This window comes from Oncorhynchus masou, chromosome 25 (assembly GCF_036934945.1).
Source record: "Oncorhynchus masou masou isolate Uvic2021 chromosome 25, UVic_Omas_1.1, whole genome shotgun sequence".
Classification (NCBI taxonomy): Eukaryota; Metazoa; Chordata; class Actinopteri; order Salmoniformes; family Salmonidae; genus Oncorhynchus; species Oncorhynchus masou.
Window position 1 is genome coordinate 25,186,667 of NC_088236.1, and position 22,740 is coordinate 25,209,406.

Consider the following 22,740-nt stretch of genomic DNA (forward strand, 5'->3'; position numbering starts at 1 on the left):
CCTGCTCCAGAGCACTCAGGACTTCAGACTGAGGCAAAAGTTCCCCTTCCAACAGGACAATGACCCTAAGCACACAACCAAGACAACACAGGAGTGGCTTCGGGCAAGTCTATGAATGTCCTTGTATGGCTTAGCAGAAGCCCGGACTTGAACTCAATCCAACATTTCTGGACAGACCTGAAAATAGCTGTTCAGCAACACTCCCTATCCAACCTGACAGAGCTTAAGAGGCTCTGCAGAGAAGAATGAGAGAACCCCCCCCCCCCAAATACAGGTGTGCCAAGCTTGTAGCATCATACCCAAGACTCAAGGCTGTAATTGCAGCCAAAGGTGCTTCAACAAAGTACTGAGTATAGGGTCTGAATACTTATGTGATATATTTCCCCAAAAATGTTACCTAAAAACCTGTTTTTGCTTTGTCATTATGGGGTGGTGTGTGTAGATTGAGAAATAAATCTATTGAATCCATATTAGATTAATGCTGTAATAAAATATGGGAAAGTCAAGGGGTCTAAATACTTTCTGGAAGCACTGTATCCATGTTCGAAAATTTGAAGTTAGGATAGCCTGAAAGTTTTAAAGTTGGTTTTGTTGCCTAATTGGCCAAAGAGCAAGACCATTTTGAATAGCTACCACTATTTTTAATGGTTCTTATTCAAACATGTTCATTTAAAAATGGTTATAGTTTAAAAGTACACACACTCTATTCAATCCATATTGCGGAAGTTACAGCATGATTGCAATTTAAGCAATTTTACCACATTAGCGGAGACGGAAATTACGTTTACTTCAATCGCGCTTCAGACACGGACTGAATAGAGCCCTAAATAGCATCAAAAAACCTTTTGACAAGCAATCTAAGTAGGGTCAGTCTGAACATCTCAATGTTGGGTTGGAGTTGATAGCCTTAAAAATGGTGAAAGAGATACTTTGTTTATGGCCCCTTTTTTGCCATTGAAATACATTGGAGATCATTTTACATATTGTTATAGTTAAAGTATAAATGCTATCCAAAATATTTTCTCAAGCAATCTAAGTTCGGGAGGTCTGTACCTCGAAGTTAGTTTCGTACTCAATCGTTTAAGAAGTAGAGCGAGGGAAATAAATATGATAGTAAGACTATGCAAGAAATCTTCAGGAAACACACTAATAAATTCACTTCAATTAAAACAGAAAAGAAAACCTTTGTATTTATTTTGGGTGTCAACTGCGTGGTAAGATTAAGGCTTCATCTTCAAAAAGATTTTGGGATTTTCATTCTGTCCAACATTGCTTATTTGTGCTAGTCTGAAACTGATGATTAGAATGAGATTTGATCAGTCTTAAAAATGTATCAAAGCACAACCAGAGATGGACACATGGTCCAAGTGAAAGATGGCCCTTCCCCTGAACAGTTCTGTACAGAACAGCCAAAATGTCCTGTGTGTTGTGTGGTTGGCTGAGGTATGGATAACTGGCTCCCTGGTATGGGTAATGGGGTTGTGTTGATGGCACTGTGTTGGTATGGCTGGTTTGGCAGGCTGCAAAGCTGGTATCAGTGTCCTCTGTGTCAGATGGGAGGCCAGCTCTTGGCCACGTCTTGGTGCTTAGCTTCAGGGATCCACTGGCAGTACGCAGTCAAGAGGACTAGAAGGAGAAAATTATGAGAAGAGAACATCATGATAAACTATTTGACAGTCTCTCATTGAAATGACACAAATACGTACATTTGTCGTGGTTCTTCCAGGATGAGAGCAGTGCATCTCTGCAGTCCACTCTCTCTGACACTAAAGCTCCCAGCAGAGCCTCAGTCCTGGGCTGGAGTCTGACAAAGGAAAAACAACATTATGCATCAACACAGACAGACCATCCTATGTGGTGTAGTGAAAGGAACACTTGGCTTACTTTGCCCAGGTCTTCATCATGATGGAAGGGTTTGAGAGAAGATAACTGCTGTGCTGCTTCAATTTAGGGCAGACCTGAAACACACGACACACAAATAAAAGTGAGTGCAGTCAACCTCTGTTTTACTCCATCTAACCAGGTTTGTCCCATAGAGATCTGTACTGCCTGACCTGACACTATAGAGTACTTATCGGTTAAAGGGTTCCCTTTGGGATGCAGCCAGTGCTTTGAGTACCTGTCCTTCCAGAAGAAACTTGGCAAACAGTTTGTATCGTTCCAGGCCATCTGGGTAATCCATCTCTATAGCAGGAAGCTGCCAGCCACATCGGACTGGAGAATACAGGGAATAGAGCGTTAGGCTCAATCTCGATCAGTGTTTCTGTGATTCTTAACATCCTCTCTCCTCGCCTCCTTTTCTACTGTATTAGAGAAGGTCCAAGGTCCCTCCCCTCAGACCTTCCTCTCCAATATGTTTTGAGGAGATGAGAGGGGATTCAGGGAATTGAGGAAAGATGAATTGAGAGAGCCAGAGAGATCAGAGACGTTAAAGCCCACACAGACCAGGGAGATACTGTATTACTGAACGTGACAAGGACAGGCATGGTGTAGAGCAGACTCACAAAAGGTGCTGGTAGAGTGACATTTGACCCTGCCTGTAGAGGCACAGAGCCATGGCGACGGGGTCTCCAGAGGAGATCCAAAATGGCAGTACTGGGTGAGGAGCTGGGGAACCCACTCTGGTTCTACCGCTGACACACCTGAGAGACAAATCTCCCTAGTTAACAGCTGTTGGCATAACGATGACATTAAACTGTACTATAATCAGTGGAAGTGTTTCACCTACCTCTCATGTACATCTTGGTGGTCTCCAGGACCTCCTGATAGACCACAAACTGAGGTAGCGTTTTAAACAGGGCTGAGGAGGGGTGGATGTAGACTGGCTCATCCAGGAGTGGGGTCTGAAAAGGGTTAACACAACACTATCAACAAGCAGGATCAGAAATGGGACTAAGAAACACAAAGATAAAAAAAATTTAAAAAACTTTCCTCACCAATCAGTATTATAGGTGAACTCACCTTGTATCCATTCCTCCATTTTGGGTCTAGAAGTTCCTCTTGCTGTACCCGTCTGGCGAGGTGGTCTCCCAGTCCCGCCAGCACTATCTGACGTAAACACACCACCTGGCTCTCAGTAGGTGGAGCCATCTTAGAGTCCACAAACACACCCACCTCTGGACATACTGAGTTCACTATTGAAGGAGAGGACAGAGTTTTTACTTAAGAATTGCACTGTTGGTTAGGGCCTGTAAGTAAGCATTTCACTCGAAGGTCGACACCCGTTGTATTCGGCGCACGTGACAAATAAACTGATTTCTTTGTGTGTGTGTACCTGCGTTGGTGAGCTGTCCTCTAAGTCGTCTGATCTCCAGCATGGCTTTATACCGCAGTCCATTCTCCTCACAGAATTTAAGAGTGCAGCCAGCAAACTCACACGCACCCACAGCACCTGAGGTAACCCATCATACTTTAACAGACACATGTAGTACACCGGTAGTGTAGTACACCGGTCAAAAGTTTTAGAACACCTACTCATTCAACGGTTTCTCTTTTTTACATTTTTTGCTATTTTCTACAACGTAGAAGAATAGTGAAGACATCAAAACTATGAAAAAAATACATATGGAATCATGTAGTAACCAACAACAACAAAAAAAGTGTTAAACAAATCAAAATTTATTTGAGATTCTTCACATAGCCACCATTTGCCTTGATGACAGCTTTGCACACTTTTGGTATTTTCTCAACCAGCTTCACCTGGAATGCTTTTCCAACAGTCTTGAAGGAGTCCCTACATATACTGAGCACTTATCAGCTGCTTTTCCTTCACTCTGCGGTCCAACTCATCACAAACCATCTCAATTGGGTAGAGATCAGGCGATTGTGGAGGCCAAGTCATCTGATGTAGCACTCCATCACTCTCCTTCTTGGTAAAATAGCCCTTACTTACACAGCCTGGAGGTGTGTTGGGTCATTGTCCTGTTGAAAAAAAAATGATTGTCCCACTAAGCCCAAACCAGATGGGATGGCGTATCACTGCAAAATGCATACTGGTTAAGTGTGCCTTGAAACGCTAAATAAATCGCAGACAGTGTCACCATCAAAACACCCCCACACCATATCACCTCCTCTATACTTTCCGGTGGGAAATACACATGCAGAGATGATCCATTCACACACACGCACTTTGTCACAAAGACACGGCAGATGGAACCAAAAATATCAAATTTGGACTCCAGACCAAATGACTAATTACCACCAGTCTGATGTCCATTGCTTGTCTTTCTTGGCCCAAGCAAGTCTCTTCTTTTTATTGGTATCCTTTAGTAGTGGTTTCTTTGCAGCAATTCAACCATAAAGGCCTGATTCTCCTCTGAAGTGTTGATGTTGAGATGAGTCTGTTACTTGAACTCTGTGAAGCATTTATTTGGGTTGCAATGTAACTCTAATAAACTTATCCTCTACAGCAGAGGTAACTCTGGGTCTTCCATTTCTGTGGCGGTCCTCATGAGAGCCAGTTTCATTATGGCGTTTGATGGTTTGCGACTGCACTTGAAGAAACTTTCAAAGTTCTTGAAATTTTCCGTATTGACTGACCTTCATGTCTTAAAGTAATGATGGACTGTCAATTCTCTTTGCTTATTTGAGCTGTTCTTGCCATAATATGGACTTGGTCTTTTACCAAATAGGACTCTGTATACCACCCCTATCTTGTCACAACACAGAACAGTACTCCGGGCAGCCGAGCGGAAATGGAGGAAAACTCGCCTCCCTGCGGACCTGGCATCCTTTCACTCCCTCCTCTCTATTTTCCTCCTCTGTCTCTGCTGCTAAAGCCACTTTCTACCACTCTAAATTCCAAGCATCTGCCTCTAACCCTAGGAAGCTCTTTGCCACCTTCTCCTCCCTCCTGAATCCTCCTCCCCCCCCTCCTCCCTCTCTGCAGATGACTTCGTCAACCATTTTGAAAAGAAGGTCGACGACATCCGATCCTCGTTTGCTAAGTCAAACGACACCCCTGGTTCTGCTCACACTGCTCTACCCTGTGCTCTGACCTCTTTCTCCCCTCTCTCTCCAGATGAAATCTTGCTTCTTGTGACGGCCGGCCGCCCAACAACCTGCCCGCTTGACCCTATCCCCTCCTCTCTTCTCCAGACCATATCCGGAGACCTTCTCCCTTACCTCACCTCGCTCATCAACTCATCCCTGACCGCTGGCTACGTCCCTTCCGTCTTCAAGAGAGCGAGAGTTGCACCCCTTCTGAAAAAACCTACACTCGATCCCTCCGATGTCAACAACTACAGACCAGTATCCCTTCTTTCTTTTCTCTCCAAAACTCTTGAACGTGCCGTCCTTGGCCAGCTCTCCCGCTATCTCTCTCAGAATGACCTTCTTGATCCAAATCAGTCAGGTTTCAAGACTAGTCATTCAACTGAGACTGCTCTTCTCTGTATCACGGAGGCGCTCCGCACTGCTAAAGCTAACTCTCTCTCCTCTGCTCTCATCCTTCTAGACCTATCGGCTGCCTTCGATACTGTGAACCATCAGATCCTCCTCTCCACCCTCTCCGAGTTGGGCATCTCCGGCGCGGCCCACGCTTGGATTGCGTCCTACCTGACCGGTCGCTCCTACCAGGTGGTGTGGCGAGAATCTGTCTCCTCGCCACGCGCTCTCACCACTGGTGTCCCCCAGGGCTCTGTTCTAGGCCCTCTCCTATTCTCGCTATACACCAAGTCACTTGGCTCTGTCATAACCTCACATGGTCTCTCCTATCATTGCTATGCAGACGACACACAATTAATCTTCTCCTTTCCCCCTTCTGATGACCAGGTGGCGAATCGCATCTCTGCATGTCTGGCAGACATATCAGTGTGGATGACGGATCACCACCTCAAGCTGAACCTCGGCAAGACGGAGCTGCTCTTCCTCCCGGGGAAGGACTGCCCGTTCCATGATCTCGCCATCACGGTTGACAACTCCATTGTGTCCTCCTCCCAGAGCGCTAAGAACCTTGGCGTGATCCTGGACAACACCCTGTCATTCTCAACTAACATCATGGCGGTGGCCCGTTCCTGTAGGTTCATGCTCTACAACATCCGCAGAGTACGACCCTGCCTCACACAGGAAGCGGCGCAGGTCCTAATCCAGGCACTTGTCATCTCCCGTCTGGATTACTGCAACTCGCTGTTGGCTGGGCTCCCTGCCTGTGCCATTAAACCCCTACAACTCATCCAGAACGCCGCAGCCCGTCTGGTGTTCAACCTTCCCAAGTTCTCTCACGTCACCCCGCTCCTCCGCTCTCTCCACTGGCTTCCAGTTGAAGCTCGCATCCGCTACAAGACCATGGTGCTTGCCTACGGAGCTGTGAGGGGAACGGCACCGCAGTACCTCCAGGCTCTGATCAGGCCCTACACCCAAACAAGGGCACTGCGTTCATCCACCTCTGGCCTGCTCGCCTCCCTACCACTGAGGAAGTACAGTTCCCGCTCAGCCCAGTCAAAACTGTTCGCTGCTCTGGCCCCCCAATGGTGGAACAAACTCCCTCACAACGCCAGGACAGCGGAGTCAATCACCACCTTCCGGAGACACCTGAAACCCCACCTCTTCAAGGAATACCTAGGATAGGATAAAGTAATCCTTCTCACCCCCCCCCCCTTAAATGATTTAGATGCACTATTGTAAAGTGGCTGTTCCACTGGATGTCAGAAGGTGAATTCACCAATTTGTAAGTCGCTCTGGATAAGAGCGTCTGCTAAATGACTTAAATGTAATGTAAATGTAAACAACACAACTGATTGGCTCAAACGCAGAGGAAAAAAATTCCACTAATTTACTTTTAACAAGGCACACCTGCTAATTGAATGCATTCCAGGTGACTACCTCATGAAGCTGGTTGAGAGAATGCCAAAAGTGTGTAAAACTCAAGGCAAAGGGTGGCTATTTGAAGAATCTCAGATCTAAGATATATTTTGATTTGTTTAACACTTTTTTTGGTTACTACATGATTCCATGTGTGTTATTTCATAGTGTTGATGTCTTCACTTTTATTCGACAATGTAGAAAATAGTAAAAACAACGAAAAACCCTTCAATGAGTAGGTGTTCTAAAACTTTTGACCGGTAGTGTACAGAACACAAACACAAAGAAAACCACCACACCCTCATACACTCACACTCCAGCCTTACCCAGCAGGACCATGAGGTCCCCCAGCAGTAGAGAGGCTCCCTGCCCAGCCCACAGCCTCCTCATCTGGGCCAGCCGGGCTCGACGCTGGGCCAGCTTGGAGCTCTCATCCTCATTACCAGCAGGTCTGGATTAATAGAGACGGTGGAGAGAATGTAGAGACGCAAACACATTAGGATCTTGTTTAAATATGCATTTCACAATAAGTAACAAACCCAAAACCCTGTTTGATCAGAAACACGTGCTATTCTAATGTCTATGTATTTTAGAATAATCCTATAAACACACATTTCCTCTACTCTCCCTCTGCCCCTCACCTGTCCAGATCCTCAAATATCTCCCGGACCGTCATGGCGGCCACCACAGCGATGACGTAGGGCAGACAGTCCTGCTGCTTCCCTAGCGCCAGCATCTTAGCGTAGCGTGGTGACACGGGGAACGACGCCATTGCCCTGCCCAAGGGGCTGATGGGACAGCTCAGACGCGCTCGCTCCATCTCCTTAACCCTAAGGCAGATAGAGATGGATTTATCGTGGGTGGGTTTGCTGCAGGAGGGGATAGTGAGGTAGAGGATCTGAAGAGGGGACCTCAGATATACCTGCTGAGAAGTGAGTTTTTGAGCAGTGAGGTAGGTTGAGTGAAGGGTGAGAGAGTGAGTCAGGTTTAACCGCTTACCGTCCGGTGCGTGGCGGCTCCTCTAGTGCTCCCAGTGAAACCAGTAACTGTTCTGCTGCCACCAGCGCCTCAGCTGAGGGAGTTGTGGGGAATGGGAAGTTAACCACCTGAACACACAGGAAAATACCATTAGCCAAATAGGTAGTGTCTGACTAATTTCACAGAAAGACTTACTCCCTCTTTACAGCATCAATCAATGTGTTATTTCACTGACCTTGTCTATGTTAAGGTCCTTCATCTGTAGTACCAGGTCCTCAACTGGCCTGCGGGTGATCTCTGCCTCTGAGAACAGACTGAAGTCTCCAAACACCGCTGATGAGTACAGCCTAGCACACACAGTCATAGCACATTCAATTTTATCCCAGTTAGAAATGATTGAGGTTAAAAAAATGGGGTGTGAAAGCATTTACTTTAACAATTAAACACCCCTTTCCAGTTCTGACCTATAGCAGTGTCCAGGTTCGGTACGGCCTGACCGGCCTGCCCTCTGATTGGCTGAGGCCTGTGAGGTCCAGGAGACCTTGAAGGAGGAGACCCCCGTGACGCGGTCGTAGAAGCGCTTCTTGACCCGACCGCAGTCGACCACATACTTTATCCCCGGGATGGTTAGAGAGGTTTCTGCTACGTTGGTAGCCACGACACACAGACGTGCACCATGAGGGGGGGGCCGGAACACCTGGACACAAAGATTAGAAACACACATAGACACAGTTGAAGCCGGAAGTTTATATACACTTAGGTTGGAGTCATTAAAACTTGTTTTTCAACCACTCCACAAATTTCTTGTTAACAAACTATAGTTCTGGCAAGTCAGTTAGGACCTCTACTTTGTACATGACACAAGTCCTTTTTCCAACAATTGTTTACAGACAGATTATTTCACTGTATCACAATTCCAGTGGGTCAGAAATTTACATACGCTAAGTTGACTGTGCCTTTAAAGAGCTGGGAAAATTCCAGAAAATGATGTCATGGCTTTAGAAGCGTCTGATAGGCTAATTGACATAATTAGAGTCAATTGGAGATGTACCTGTGCATGTATTTCAAGGCCTACCTTCAAACTCAATGCCTCTTTGCTTGACATCATGGGAAAATCAAAAGAAATAAGCCAAGACCTCAGAAAAAAACATTGTAGACCTCCACAAGTCTGGTTCATCCTTGGGAGCAATTTCGAAACGCCTGGAGGTACCACGTTCATCTATACAATCAATAGTACGCAAGTATAAACACCATAGGGCCATGCAGCCGTCATACCGCTCAGGAAGGAGACGCGTCCTGTATCCTAGAGAACGTACGTTGGTGCGAAAAGTGAAAATCAATCCCAGAACAACAGCAAAGGACCTTGTGAAGATGCTGGAGGAAACAGGTACAAAAGTATCTATATCCACAGTAAAATGAGTCCTAAATCGACAACCTTAAAGGCCGCTCAGCAAGGAAGAAGCCACTGCTCCAAAACAATAATTAAAAAAGCCAGACTACAGTTTTTAACTGCACATGTGGGCAAAGGTCGTATTTTTTGGAGAAATGTCCTCTGGTCTGATGAAACAAAAATAGAACTGTTTGGCCATAATAACTGTTATGTTTGGTGGAAAAGGGGGAGGCTTGCAAGCAGAAGAACACCATTCCAACCGTGAAGCACAGGGGTGGCAGCATCATGTTGTGGGGGTGTTTTGCTGCAGGTGATACTGGTGCACTTCACAAAATAGATGGCACCATGAGGTAGAAAAATTATGTGGATATATTGAAGCAACATCTCAAGACATCAGTTAGGAAGTTAAAGCTTGGTCGCAAATGGGTCTTCCAAATGGACAATGACCCCAAGCATTCTTCCAATGTTGTGGCAAAATGGCTTAAGGACAACAAAGTCAAGGTATTGGAGTGGCCATCACAAAGCCCTGACCTCAATCCTACAGAAAGTTTGTGGGCAGAACTGAAAAAGGGTGTGCGAGCAAGGAGGCCTACCAACCTGACTCAGTTACACCAGCTCTGTCAGGAGGAATGGGCCACAATTCACCCAACTTATTGTGGGAAGCTTGTAGAAGGCTACTCTAAACGTTTGACCCAAGTTAAACATTTTAAAGGCAATGCTACCAAAAACTAATTGAGTGTATGTAAACTTCTGAGCCACTGGGAATGTGAGGAAATAAATAAGAGCTGAAAACCCTTATTATTCTGACATCTCACATTCTTAAAATAAAGTGGTGATCCTAACTGACCAAAGACATGGACTTTTTACTAGGAATAAATGTCAGGAATTGTGAAAAACTGAGTTTAAATGTATCTGGCTAAGGTGTATAAACTTCCGACTTAAACTGTACATGCACAATAAGCATGCACACAAGGACAAGCTCGCACGGACAGACACAGATAAAAGATCCATGCATTAATGCAACGATATCACTTAATCTACTGTAGATTTCTTGTGGCAAGGGACCCGTCTTACCTTGGCCTGCTGCTCTGGAGCCAGGAGAGAGTAGAGGGGGAGGACATAAAGAGGGAGGGACGGGTCCGCCTTCTCCTCTACAGACACGGAAAGAGAACATATGAATCAAGGATACACACCTGAGAGCTGTAGGGAAACGCATACACCTAGCTGTCCTTTTCTCTTACCTGTGTCTGCAGCGTCGTCTCCCAGTTCCAGGTCTGACCCCTCATCATCTATCCCCGCCAGACGGTCCTCATCCCCCTCATCCACCGGCAACGCTGAGTAGTTATCCAGGTCAATACGGGGCAGGGACTACTCACACACAGAAACCACACAAACAGCATTAAAACATTCACTCACACACTTCTCAACACAGTGACAGAATAACTAAGTAGTACATACCACAGTTCTCTTATGTTTGGCTTTCTTAAACTTCTTCATCTCATCTGAGGAGTCGGTTGCTGCCTCCTCTCCCTCACCTTATCAGAACACACAGTCATACATTTTACACGGTGTAAAGACTGTGTGTGTATAAAAAATATATATAATAATATTTTATTTTTTAAACATACGAGTAGCTGTATTGCCCCTCCTGAAAGGGAAGGCCCTCCGCAGTCTCCTGCAGACAGAGTGGACCTCAGCCTGACCCGTCAGGAACACCAGGATACCCCCAGGGGGCAGCATGCGGTGGATCTTACAGGTCTTGTGGAACACCTCACCAGTGTAGTCCTCCAGAGGAGTCCGTTTGTTAAAGTGGACGCTTACAGGGAACTGACGGGCCTCCACCTTGATGACGGGAGGAGGAGTAGGAAACAGCTTCCTGTTTTCTGTGAAGTCCTCCACACGCAGAGTAGCTGACATCACTATCAGCTTCATGGGGAGGCCTTTCTGTATGACACACAGGAAACAACAGGGTGGGGGAAAATAAGGACAACAGCAAGTTGGGTAGAGAAGTCTGCTAAAAAAATCATTATTAAACACATTTTCGATTGAGTAAATAGTTTATAAATCTTTACATAACAGTTCTGCATATATTAAGTAACAGGCCCAAGGTGTCAGGAACCCCCAGTCACTTGTTGATGTTCTTTTTTTTTAATAACAAAAAAAAAATGAACCCCATCTGTCTGACCTTGTTTCTGAGTGGTACAATGCGTGACAGCAGGCCAATCAGGATGTCTGTGTACACACTCCTCTCATGGGCCTCATCTATGATGATCACACTGTACCTCTGGAGCAGGAAGTCCTACGGCAGAGAGCGACAAACTTAGATTGCATTTCAAATAGCACCACATTCCCTATACAGTAGCGCACTACGGGCTCTGGTCAAAAGTAGTGCAACAAAGGGACTAGGGTGCCATTTGGGTGACTGAGGCAAATAGACTGAGAATGGAGTCATAAAATAAATATGGAAAAACAGGGGGGGGCAGATAGGGAGGGGGAAGGATGGAACAAGTGAAGGGAAGGATAGAGAATAATGAGAGGGGGTGGGAGGATTACCTTCTGAATCTCCTTCAGCAGGACTCCGTCTGTCATGAACTTGATCTTGGTGTCACTGGTCACATTCCCCTCATAACGGATCTGGTACGACACCACCCTAACAGCAGACAACCAAACACACAGAGAGCCTCAGACACAACTGGAAACAAAATCCAAACACTAACCATTGCGTGTGTGTGTGTTTACCGTGTAGACAGGTTCATCTCTTTGGCCACTCTGTGGGACATACTGACAGCTGCCACTCTCCTAGGCTCTGTCACACCAATGATTCCAGTGCCACTGGAGAGAAACAGGAGGGAGAGGGGTAGAGATATGATGGTATTAGTGGATTGAAAAAAGGCTTCAAATAAACATACAACAAGATAAGTGGTGAATAAGATAGAGTGAAGCAGAGAAAAATCAGAGCAGGGTGTGTGTTACCTGGCATATCCAGCCTCGTACAAGAACTGGGGTACCTGGGTGGTTTTACCACTTCCCGTCTCTCCACACAGAACCACAAAACTGTTCTCTCTCACCGCCTCCATGATTACTTGCTCCTCAGCCAGCACTGGCAGCCTCAGACGGGAATCCTACACACATTGCAGGACAAACACACAAAAACACATGCGCGCACACAGCAGGAGAAATAAAGACAAATGCACACGGCTTGAGAAAAAAAAAGAGAACGTGCATGAGAAACAAACACACACCACAAGAAACACACACCTGTATCTCTGGCAGTCTGTCCACGGAGATGAAGATTGCTGGCTCGGATGGTTTTTTACTGGAGGCCCGAGCAGGGCCTGACTCCTCGCTCGTCTCCTTTTTCTCTTCTTTCTTTTCCATCTCTTCCACCTCTTTCTCCTGACAGGAGGAGGCTGGCTCTTTAGATTCTGAGACATTGGTGGCCTCCACCCTTCTATTCCTCATCCTGCTATCATCCATCTCTTCATCAGATGAGTCCAAATCACTACTCTCCTCTTCTGCCTTCTCTTCCTCTCGTTCTCTTCGTTTCCTCTTCCTGTTGGCTCCACTCAGGCTGCTGATCCTGGGCCCTGAGGCTCCGTCATCTACCTCATCAGGAGTCCTGAGAAAGTTACCACAGAGGATCACACACAAGCCTTCAGTTGCCCAGGACACTAATCACTCCAACTGAATATCATTGTTCATCAGTCAACCTGAGCTTATGGAAAGCATAACTAAACAAAATGCTGCTACAATGGTGTGACAGTCCCACTGCCTTACTGTTTGGTCTGGTACTGCTTGTCTCCTGTACCCAATTTGGAGGTGGTGTAGAGCAGCTTCAGTTCAGAGTCAGGCAGCTGCACTTCGGCCAGTTTGGCCAGGATGTCTACTCTCTGGTCAAAGGAGGAAGATGATGAATAGTGTAGTTTCATGTTTTTGTGCAGAACTATTTCAAATGACACACTTCATAATTATACTTGACTGAAACTGGCCTGACTCAGAGAAGGCAGATTGAGAATGTTACCTTAGCTTTCTTCTCTTTGACCTCCAGGACTTTTTGTAGATGTTTCCTCTGTTTCTTGGTAAGGGGCTGTTTCTTAGTAAGGGCCTTCTCAATGCCCCTCTTCTTCTTGGGTTTGGTGGCTGGGAGGACCAGGGCATTGCTCTCGTCCACCCCCTTTAGGTTGGCCCCGTCTGTGGGACAGGGAACAGAGTATCATGAGTACACAAGAATTACACCCATTACAACACCAACCTCACGAACAGTAGTCGTACATTTTAGTAGCAGACGCTCTTATCCAGAGGGACTTAACAGTAGAGTGCAAAAATGTTCATACTTAGTTACCATGTATCTCTCCCCTTCACCACCCTCGTGTGTACCTACATATTTTGAGAGCCATCGGGCCACAGGCGCTTGAGTGTTATACCTTTGAGTTCCACTACAACAGTCTTCCCCTCCTCCTTGGCCTCTGGAGGTGGATGTGTCTCGTTCTGCTCCCGTCCCTTCCAGTTGTGCCTCTTCCTCAGTCGCCCCATCTTACGGCACGTAACAGACAGGAGCTCTGTGGATCGCACAAGGAGAGCATCGCATTGACAGGGAGGTGAGTGCTACAAGTTCCCATTTAAATATATCGGTACTAATGCGTTGTTAAGCGGTTTTGAAAACAAATGTAGCCGCTGGTAGAAAGAGCCTAAACAGCTACGGTAGCTAACGTTACTGATGCTGGCAAAACTATTATTGTGAAACGCTAACGTTAACTCCATTGGCTAGCTAATACAAAACACGAACAACAACACTCACCGTGGAAATGATGGTAATGTATGGCGCATAAACGTTAAAGACAAAATGCCGTCCAGCTCGCTGTTGAAACTTTTCCAGAATCTCACGTGTATACAACATTAAGCCTGGGTCCGTCACACATTATGTTCCGATACTGATACATGATCGGTATGAAAGTTCCGCCCTCTTTTTCAGAACGCTATGGTTATGTATTTATGTATTACAATATCTTTGAACGTTCCAGTGAATAGCGTATTTTTATTCGATGAAACAGACGTACAATAGCTAATATGACACATGTGTATGATGATGTGCTAAACTGTTCTGTGTGGAAGTGTATGGAATAGCCTCGGTCTAAAGTAGCCTAGGCAGACGATAGCGGGCGCCAGATCTCCACTGTCGTCTAGGGTTGATGTGCCTTGTAGTAATACCAAGACAGTACCAACTCTGTGTCGTCCGTGGACTGGGTCCTTCACAAAGCATCCTCCATTCATGCTGAAAAAGCATAATTTTACTCTTTTAACTAGCTTTAATGGCGAGCCGTCGAATAAAAAAACTGAAGCTGGTTGAGATAATGCCAAACGTGAAGAAAGCTGCCATTAAGGCAAAGGGTGGCTCCTTTGAAGAATATCAAATATAAAATACATTTGTATGTGTTTAACATTTTTTTGCTTACTACATGATTCCAAATATGTTATTTCATAGTTTCCATGTCTTCACTATTATTCTACAAGGTATAAAATAGTACAACTAAAGAATAACCCTTGAGGAGTAGGTGTGTCTAAACTTTTGACTGGTAATGTACATCCCAAACCTTTAAAAATACACCAATTTAAGAAATGATAACACAATACAGTATTATTGTAAATTAAATGTTATCTCTATCTGCAATGTATTCAAAGCTTGATGTATTATTTTAACAGCTTTATTGAGTGATGCAAGCAATGAAACATATTGAAAGAATCCTCAGAAAATAAATGCATAACCACTTGTATTTGCCCATGTTTCTTGTCCTGTGAGTCCCCTTTCAAGCTCACCAGCTTGACCCCTTTAAGGTTCTCTCTCTACTCTGCCTTTTGCTGTTTCCTCTCCCTCTTCTCCCTCCTTGCCTACCTGGCCCCTCCCTCCCCTCTTCAGATGCTGCTGGCCTTCAGGGGCTCATACTCACTATTACTCATAAGCCCCTACCCCCCCAGCAAAGCTCTCCTCTGTGGTCCTTCGTGCCTCACGGGACAGCCTTTCAAACCTCCTCAGGAACACGACCATGGCACCCAGCAGCCCCACCTGCACCGCCACAAACACAAACAGAAAGACCTGGGAGGCCAGTGCCAGGTCACAGTACCAGTAGTGACAGGACTCCAAAACCTCCTCCTCAGCCAGGTAGACCACCAGCCTTCCCCGCAGGCCGGGAGGGGAACTGCAGGTGACATTGCTGTGTCCCACGTAGTCGACAGGCTGTTTGAGCAGCCAGGAACGCAGGTAGAGCACGCCGCAATCACACGCCCAGGGGTTGCCATGGAGAGAGACAGAGCGGAGGGAGGAAAGGGAGTCCAGCAGGCCGTTGGGGAGCATGGTCAGCTGGTTGTCGTGGAGACGGAGCTCGATGCTGGCAGGAGGGAAGTGGGAGGGTAAAGAGGAGGTGGTGAGGGTGCGGCTGCTGCAGTCTACCTGACCACCATGACAGGAACAGGACAAGGGACAGCCTGATGACCCTTCAACCCTCCCTGGGGTCAGCAAGAGGAGGAGCAGACCCAGGAGTTGGGTCACACATGGCAGGAACCCCCTCATCATCACTGCCAACTCTGGAGAGGGAGGGAGGGTGAAAGGATGGAGAGAGAGAGAGAGATATGTCATACTGGAAGGGTGGAGGAGAAACAATACAAACTCATGTCTGTGGATGTCTCTGCCAATGTGAGGGATGCAGATATCATTTTAGTGTGAGTGTGAAATTAGTCATTAAAATAGAATATGTATCATTCCAAGCAAGGGAGATAGCAACCCAAAAGGCCTTTTCACACTGCATTGTTCTTAGCACCAGGCTAGACTGGCCCTGTGCGGGGTCATTCCTACACTGTGGTACCTTTTTCTGTCCACAGGAAATATCACTTCTTGTTTAGTGTTAAATGTAGATTCCAGGCCTCCCGGGTGGCGCAGTGGTTAAGGACGCTGTACTGCAGCGCCAGCTGTGCCACCAGAGACTCTGGATGCGCGCTAAGCAGTAGGGCTTGGTTGGGTTGTGTATCGGAGGACGCATGACTTTCAACCTTTGTCTCTCCCGAGCCTGTACGGGAGTTGTAGCGATGAGACAAGACAGTAGCTACTTAACAATTGGATACCACGAAATTGGAGAGAAAAAGGGGTACAAATATTATTATTTTTTAAATGTGGATTCCAAAATGCTTTAAATATAAGGTCAGATGTCCTTTACCTCAAGAACACAAAAATATGGATCTTGAACACTTTTTTCAATGGATAGCGTTTTCGCTATGTTCCTGGGTGTTATTCATCAACTTCCACAAGAAATATAAGCCTTTAACTACAATCTTACTTCATTATTTTATAGTCCTAGCTAAATTCTCTCTGATAAAAGTATTTTTTCATAATTATTGTATTTATTATTATTTTATTTGATATTTTTATGTGTGACTGATATCCCTTTTGTTCGTTGTTCAATTACTATGGCTAATTTGGGCTTCAAATGTCCAGCCTGTTAGGTTCCACCCTGTGCACCACCCCAAAAACACGTGCCTTTTTTTCTGGAGTTATGAGGTCCACAAAAGGCACCGCATTGTAGGAATGACCCGGCTAGCTTAGCCAGTGTTCACACAAACATTTGTTAACCTGGACTAAGCATTAGCCCTGGGCTAAGGATTCCGCTGGTGTAAAGTACTTAAGTAAAAATACTTTATAGTACCACGTACGTTGTTTTTGGAGGTATCTGTACTTTACTTTACTATTTATATTTTTGACTACTTTTACTTTAACTTCAATACATTCCCTCAGAGAAATGTACTTTTTACTCCATACAGTGTATATTTCCCCTGATATCCAAAAGCGCTCCTTACATTTTGAATGCTTAACAGGACAGGAAAATGGTCCAATTCACACACTTATCAAGAGAACATCCCTGGTCATCCCTACTGCCTCTGATCTGGCGGACTCACTAAACACATGCTTTGTTAGTAAATTATGTCTTGAGTGTTGGAGTGTACCCCTGGCTATCTGTAAGTTTATAAAACACACAAATTGTGTTTTCTGGTTTGCTTAATATAAGGAATTTGAAATTATTAATACTTTTACTTTTGATACTTAAGTATATTTTAGCAATTACATTTACTTTTAATACTTGAGTAAAAGTGAAAGTCACCCAGTAAAAGACTAGACGTATTTGGTTTTAAATATACTTCAGTAATTATGATGATTGGGTACTTTTTCCACCACTGAAGGATTCACACACTTGTACTCCAAAGCCCCGAGCTAACGGACAATTTGGACCAACATTCTATCTCTGACTCGCGCCCAATGTTATAAACGCTAAGACATTTATTAATCCATTAATTCCTCTTGCTTCTGGGCTAGCATTTGATTTCCTCTTGCTTCTGGGCTAGCATTTGATTTCCTCTTGCTTCTGGGTTGGCATTTCATTTCCTCTTGCTTCTGGGCTGGCATTTCATTTCCTCTTGCTTCTGGGCTAGCATTTCATTTCCTCTTGCTTCTGGGCTAGCATTTCATTTCCTCTTGCTTCTGGGCTGGCATTTCATTTCCTCTTGCTTCTGGGCTAGCATTTCATTTCCTCTTGCTTATGGGCTTGCATTTAATTATCTCTTGCTTATGGGCTTGCATTTCATTTCCTCTTGCTTCTGGGCTAGCATTTCATTTCCTCTTGCTTATGGGCTAGCATTTCATTTCCTCTTACTTATGGGCTAGCATTTGATTTCCAACAGTGATGGTTTGTATAAACATTGCTGTCTGCCTGTCAGACATCAAGAAATAATCTTTCACTTTTGAAATTCGATCTTGCTGCTGTGCAGAGAATGCTGTCAGCGAACGAGATATCAACTTTCCTGATCCATGCGAAATCATGCAACAATATTTTTATTATGGATATATGCAATGCTGGAGTGGTGTAAAGCTCGCTGCCATCGGACTCTGGAGTAATGGAAACGATCTGGCAGCCCGATGGACGAATCTGGGTTTGACGGGTGCCAGGAGGAGCTACCTGTCCAAATGCATAGTGCCAACTTTAACGTTTGGTGGAGGAGGAATAATGGTCTGGGGCTGTTTTTCATGGTTCGGGCTAGGCCCTTTAGTTCCAGTGAAGGCAAATATTAATGCTACACAATAGAAATGACATTCCAGACGATTCTGTGCTCCCAACTTTGTGGCAACAGTTTGGGGAAGGCCCTTTCCTGTTTCAGCATGACAATGCCCCTGTGCACAAAGCGAGGTCCATACAGAAATGGTTTATCGAGATCGGTGTGGAAGAATTTAACTGGCCTGCACAGAGCCCTGACCTCAACCCCATTGAACACCTTAGGGATGAAACCCTAGTAATACACCACGACTGGTATACACGAAGTAACCGCACGAGGAGGCTATAACAGACTTCCTCCATCGCGATGTTCCTGCTAGCTTGCTAGCCCCGGCCTACTAGCTCTCTGAATCGCCTTGTCTCCAGCTAGCCTAATCTACTCACTGGACCCCTATGATCACTTGGCTACACATGCCTCTCCCTAATGTCAATATGCCTTGTCCATTGCTGTTCTGGTTAGTGATTATTATCTTATTTCACTGTAGAGGCTCTAGCCCTGCTCAATATGCCTTAGCCAACCACTTTGTTCCACTTCCCACACATACAGTGACATCACCTGGTTTAAATGTGTCTAGAGACAATATCTCTCTCATCATCACTGAATGCCTAGGTTTACCTCCAATGTATTTACATCCTACCATACCTTTGTCTGTACATTATGCCTTGAATCTATTCTATCGCGCCCAGAAACCTGCTCCTTTTACTCTGTTCCGAATGTACTAGACAACCAGTTCTTATAGCCTTTAGCCGTACCCTTATCCTACTCCTCTTCTGTTCCTCTGGTGATGTTGAGGTTAATCCAGGACCTGCAGTGCCTTGCTCCACTCCTATTCCCCAGGTGTTCTCATTTGTTGACTTCTGTAACCGTAAAAACCTTGGTTTCATGAATGTTAACATTAGAAGCCCCCTCCCTAAGTTTGTTTTATTCACTGCTTTATCACACTCTGCCAACTCGGATGTTTAGTGCTGCTAGCAGACCTAAACTGGGACATGCTTAACACCCCGGCCATCCTACAATCTAAGCTTGATACCGTCAATCTCACACAAATTGTCAATGAACCTACCAGGTAGAACCCCAAATCCATAAACACGGGCACCTTCATAGATATCATCCTAGCCAACTTGCACTCCAAATACACCTCTGCTGTTTTCAACCAAGATCTCAGTGATCACTGCCTCATTGCTCATTGGGTCTGCGGTCAAACGACCCCCACTCATCACTGTCAAACGCTCCCTGAAACACTTCAGCGAGCAGGCCTTTTTAATCGAACTGGCCCGGGTATCCAGGAAGGATATTGACCTCATCCCTTCAGTAGAGGATGCCTGGTTATTCTTTAAAAGTGCCTTCCTCACCATCTTAAATAAGCAGGCCCCATCCAGGAACAGATATATCCCTTGGTTCACTCCAGACCTGACTGCCATTGACCAGCACAAAAACATTCTGTGGTGTACTGCATGAGCATCAAATAGCCCCCGTGATATGCAACTTTTCAGGGAAGTTAGGAACCAATATACACAGGCAGTGAGAAAAGCTAAGGCTAGCTTTTTCAAACAGAAATTTGCATCGTGTAGCACAAACTCAAAAAAGTTCTGGGACACTATAATGTCCATGGAGAATGAGAGCACCTCCTCCCAGCTGCCCACTGCACTGAGACTAGGAAACACTGTCACCACCGATAAATCCAATTGACAATTTCAATCAGCATTTTTCTATGGCTGGCCATGCTTTCCACCTGGCTACCCCTACCCCGGTCAACTGCCCTGCACCCCCCACAACAACTCGCCCAAGCCTCCCCATATCTCCTCCACCCAAATCCAGATAGCTGATGTTCTGAAAGAGCTGCAAACTCTGGACCCCTACAAATCAGCCGGGCTCGACAATCTGGAACCTCTGTTTCTAAAATAATCTGCCGAAATTGTTGCAACCCCTATTACTAGCCTGTTCAACCTCTTTCGTATCGTCTGAGATTCCCAAAGATTGGAAAGCTGCCTTGATCATCCTCCTCTTCAAAGGGGGAGACACTCTAGACCCAAATTGCTACAGGCCTATATCTATGCTACCCTGCCTTTATAATGTCTACGAAAGCCAAGTTAACAAACAGATTACTCACCATTTCGAATCTCACCGTACCTTCTCCACTATGCAATCTGGTTTCAAAGCTGGTCATGGGTGCACTTCAGCCACGCTCAAGGTCCTAAACGATATCATAACCGCCATCGATAAGATACATTACTGTGCAGCTGTGTTCATCGACCTGGCCAAGGCTTTCACCTCCTACTTCTCCGATAGAGTTCAGTGTGTCAAATCAGATGGCCTGTTGTCTGGACCTCTGGGGACCTATTGGGGTGCCACAGGGTTCAATTCTCGGGCCGACTCGCTTCTCTGTATACATCAATGATGTCGCTCTTGTTGCTGGTGATTCTCTGATCCACCTCTACGCAGACGACACCATTCTGTATACTTCTGGCCTTTCTTTGGACACTGTGTTAACTAACCTCCAGACGAGCTTCAATGCCATACAACTCTCCTTCCGTGGCCTCCAACTGCTCTTAAATGCAAGTAAAACTAAATGCAAGCTCTTCAACCGATCGCTGCCTGCACCTATCCGCCTGTCCAGCATCACTAATCTGGACGGTTCTGACTTAGAATATGTGGACAACTACCAATACCTAGGTGTCTGGTTAGACTATAAAATCTCCTTCCAGACTCACATTAAGCATCTACAATCCAAAATTAAATCTAGAATCGGCTTCCTATTTCGCAACAAAGCATCCTTCACTCATGCTGCCAAACATACCCTTGTAAAACTGAACATCCTTCCGATCCTCGACTTCGGCGATGTCATTTACAAAATAGCCTCCAACACTCTACTCAATAAATTGGACGCAGTCTATCACAGTGCCATTCATTTTGTCACCAAAGCCCCATATACTACCCACCACTGCGACCTGTACGCTCTCGTTGGATGGCCCTCGCTTCATACTCATTGCCAAACCAACTGGCTCCAGGTCATCTACAAGTCATTGCTAGGTAATGTCCAGCCTTATCTAACCTCACTGGTCACCATAGCAGCACCCACCCGTACCATGCGCTCCAGCAGGTATATCTCAATTCCAACTTTGGTCGCCTTTCCTTCCAGTTCTCTGCTGCCAATGACTGGAACGACCTGCAAAAATCACTGAAGCTGGAGACTAATATTTCCCTCCCTAGCTTTAAGCACCAGCTGTCAGAGCAGCTCACAGATCACTGCACCTGTACATAGCCCATCTGTAAATAGCCCATCCAACTACCTCATCCCCTTACTGAATGTATTTATTTATCTTGCCCCTTTGCACCCCAGTATCTCTACTTGCACATTCATCTTCTGCACATCAATCACTCCAGTGTTTAATTAACACACTGTATATAGACTTTTTCTACTGTATTATTGACTGTATGTTTGTTTATTCCATGTGTAACTCTGTGTTGTTGTATGTGTTGAACTGCTGTGCTTTATCTTGGCCAGGTCGCAGTTGTAAATGAGAACTTGTTCTCAACTAGCCTACCTGGTTAAATAAAGGTAAAATAAATAATAATAAAAATTGGAATGCCAACTGCAAGCCAGGCCTAGTCGCCCAACATTAGTGCCGACCTCACTAATGCTCTTGTGGCTGAACGGAAGCAAGTCCCCGCACATCTAGTGGAAAGCCTTCCCAGAAGAGTGGAGGCTGTTATAGAAGCAACGGGGGACCAACTCCATATTAATGCAGATCATTTTGGAATGAGATGTTCGACGAGCAGGTGTCCACATACTTTTGGTCATGGAGTATATATGAGGATTTGAAAATTATATCTAACCTTTGATCTTAATAACAATTCAGTTATACTCCATAGTAGTTGTTTTCTAAAGAGGAGACAGTTGTCAGACATTTTTATAACTACCACTGGAATTTATCTTTGACAGGTTTTTCTGACATCTTAGACCATTCTCCAATCAAATCAAATTTGATTGGTTGCGTACACATATTTATCATGCTTGTGATATCATACACAGAAAAAGCCTAAACAGTTAATTAGGTTACAGTCATAGTGAAAGGTGTTATGGTCTTGTTATGGTCAGGAGAGGGTGCCTTACCTTCCCTGTTGTGTGTGGTCGTAGCAGGAGTGTGTGGTCGTAGTTGTTGCATGTGTTCATAGCAGGAGTGGTTTGCAACTCATCACTCAGAGGCATGAGAGTGTATAAAAGTCCAAGCTGGCCTGCACTGATAAAGCACCCTGACACTCACATATGGTTGACACACACTACTGATTGGACACAGGGAGAATATCTTTATTTAATGTCAGCAGCATTTTACTCCTTATCTCTGCCATAGAGGCTCCTGTCAGGGAAGCCTTATTTAAGCTTCAGGGGGGTGTATGGATACAGTTAATACTAACACTACTGGCCCCTATTGATACATCTCTACAAACTATCCACAGATCAACAGTATTTTACCATACTG

The 22,740-nt window shown here is 45.3% G+C and overlaps 2 protein-coding genes across 3 annotated transcripts; both read right to left on the reverse strand.

The window, feature by feature from the left end:
* Nucleotides 1-1,164: 1,164 nt before the first annotated feature.
* dhx37 (DEAH (Asp-Glu-Ala-His) box polypeptide 37) lies at nucleotides 1,165-14,750 on the reverse strand. Of its 2 annotated transcripts, XM_064936996.1 has the most exons (26): nucleotides 13,968-14,750; nucleotides 13,594-13,728; nucleotides 13,191-13,360; nucleotides 12,947-13,059; nucleotides 12,428-12,788; nucleotides 12,143-12,291; nucleotides 11,909-12,001; nucleotides 11,723-11,819; nucleotides 11,355-11,468; nucleotides 10,798-11,113; nucleotides 10,628-10,704; nucleotides 10,411-10,537; nucleotides 10,244-10,320; nucleotides 8,244-8,476; nucleotides 8,015-8,126; nucleotides 7,801-7,907; nucleotides 7,443-7,631; nucleotides 7,128-7,252; nucleotides 3,275-3,391; nucleotides 2,962-3,134; nucleotides 2,729-2,843; nucleotides 2,505-2,642; nucleotides 2,120-2,214; nucleotides 1,885-1,958; nucleotides 1,707-1,804; nucleotides 1,165-1,626 (listed from the first exon to the last, which is right to left on the reverse strand). In XM_064936996.1, exons 2-26 carry the CDS (start codon nucleotides 13,700-13,702, stop codon nucleotides 1,550-1,552), a joined length of 3,456 nt encoding a protein of 1,151 aa, XP_064793068.1. In that variant the 5' UTR covers nucleotides 13,703-13,728; nucleotides 13,968-14,750; the 3' UTR covers nucleotides 1,165-1,549. The 2 variants fall into 2 exon arrangements, with proteins under 2 accessions (XP_064793068.1, XP_064793067.1); XM_064936995.1 differs by having other exon boundaries at nucleotides 13,594-14,750.
* A 105-nt stretch (nucleotides 14,751-14,855) lies between these two features.
* On the reverse strand, nucleotides 14,856-22,518 carry LOC135513954 (platelet glycoprotein Ib beta chain-like). The gene is given in 3 exon segments (XM_064936997.1): nucleotides 14,856-15,124; nucleotides 15,126-15,748; nucleotides 22,374-22,518. Coding segments are annotated over 3 exon segments (720 nt in total). The 5' UTR covers nucleotides 22,426-22,518; the 3' UTR covers nucleotides 14,856-15,079.
* Between the last annotated feature and the right edge of the window lie 222 nt (nucleotides 22,519-22,740).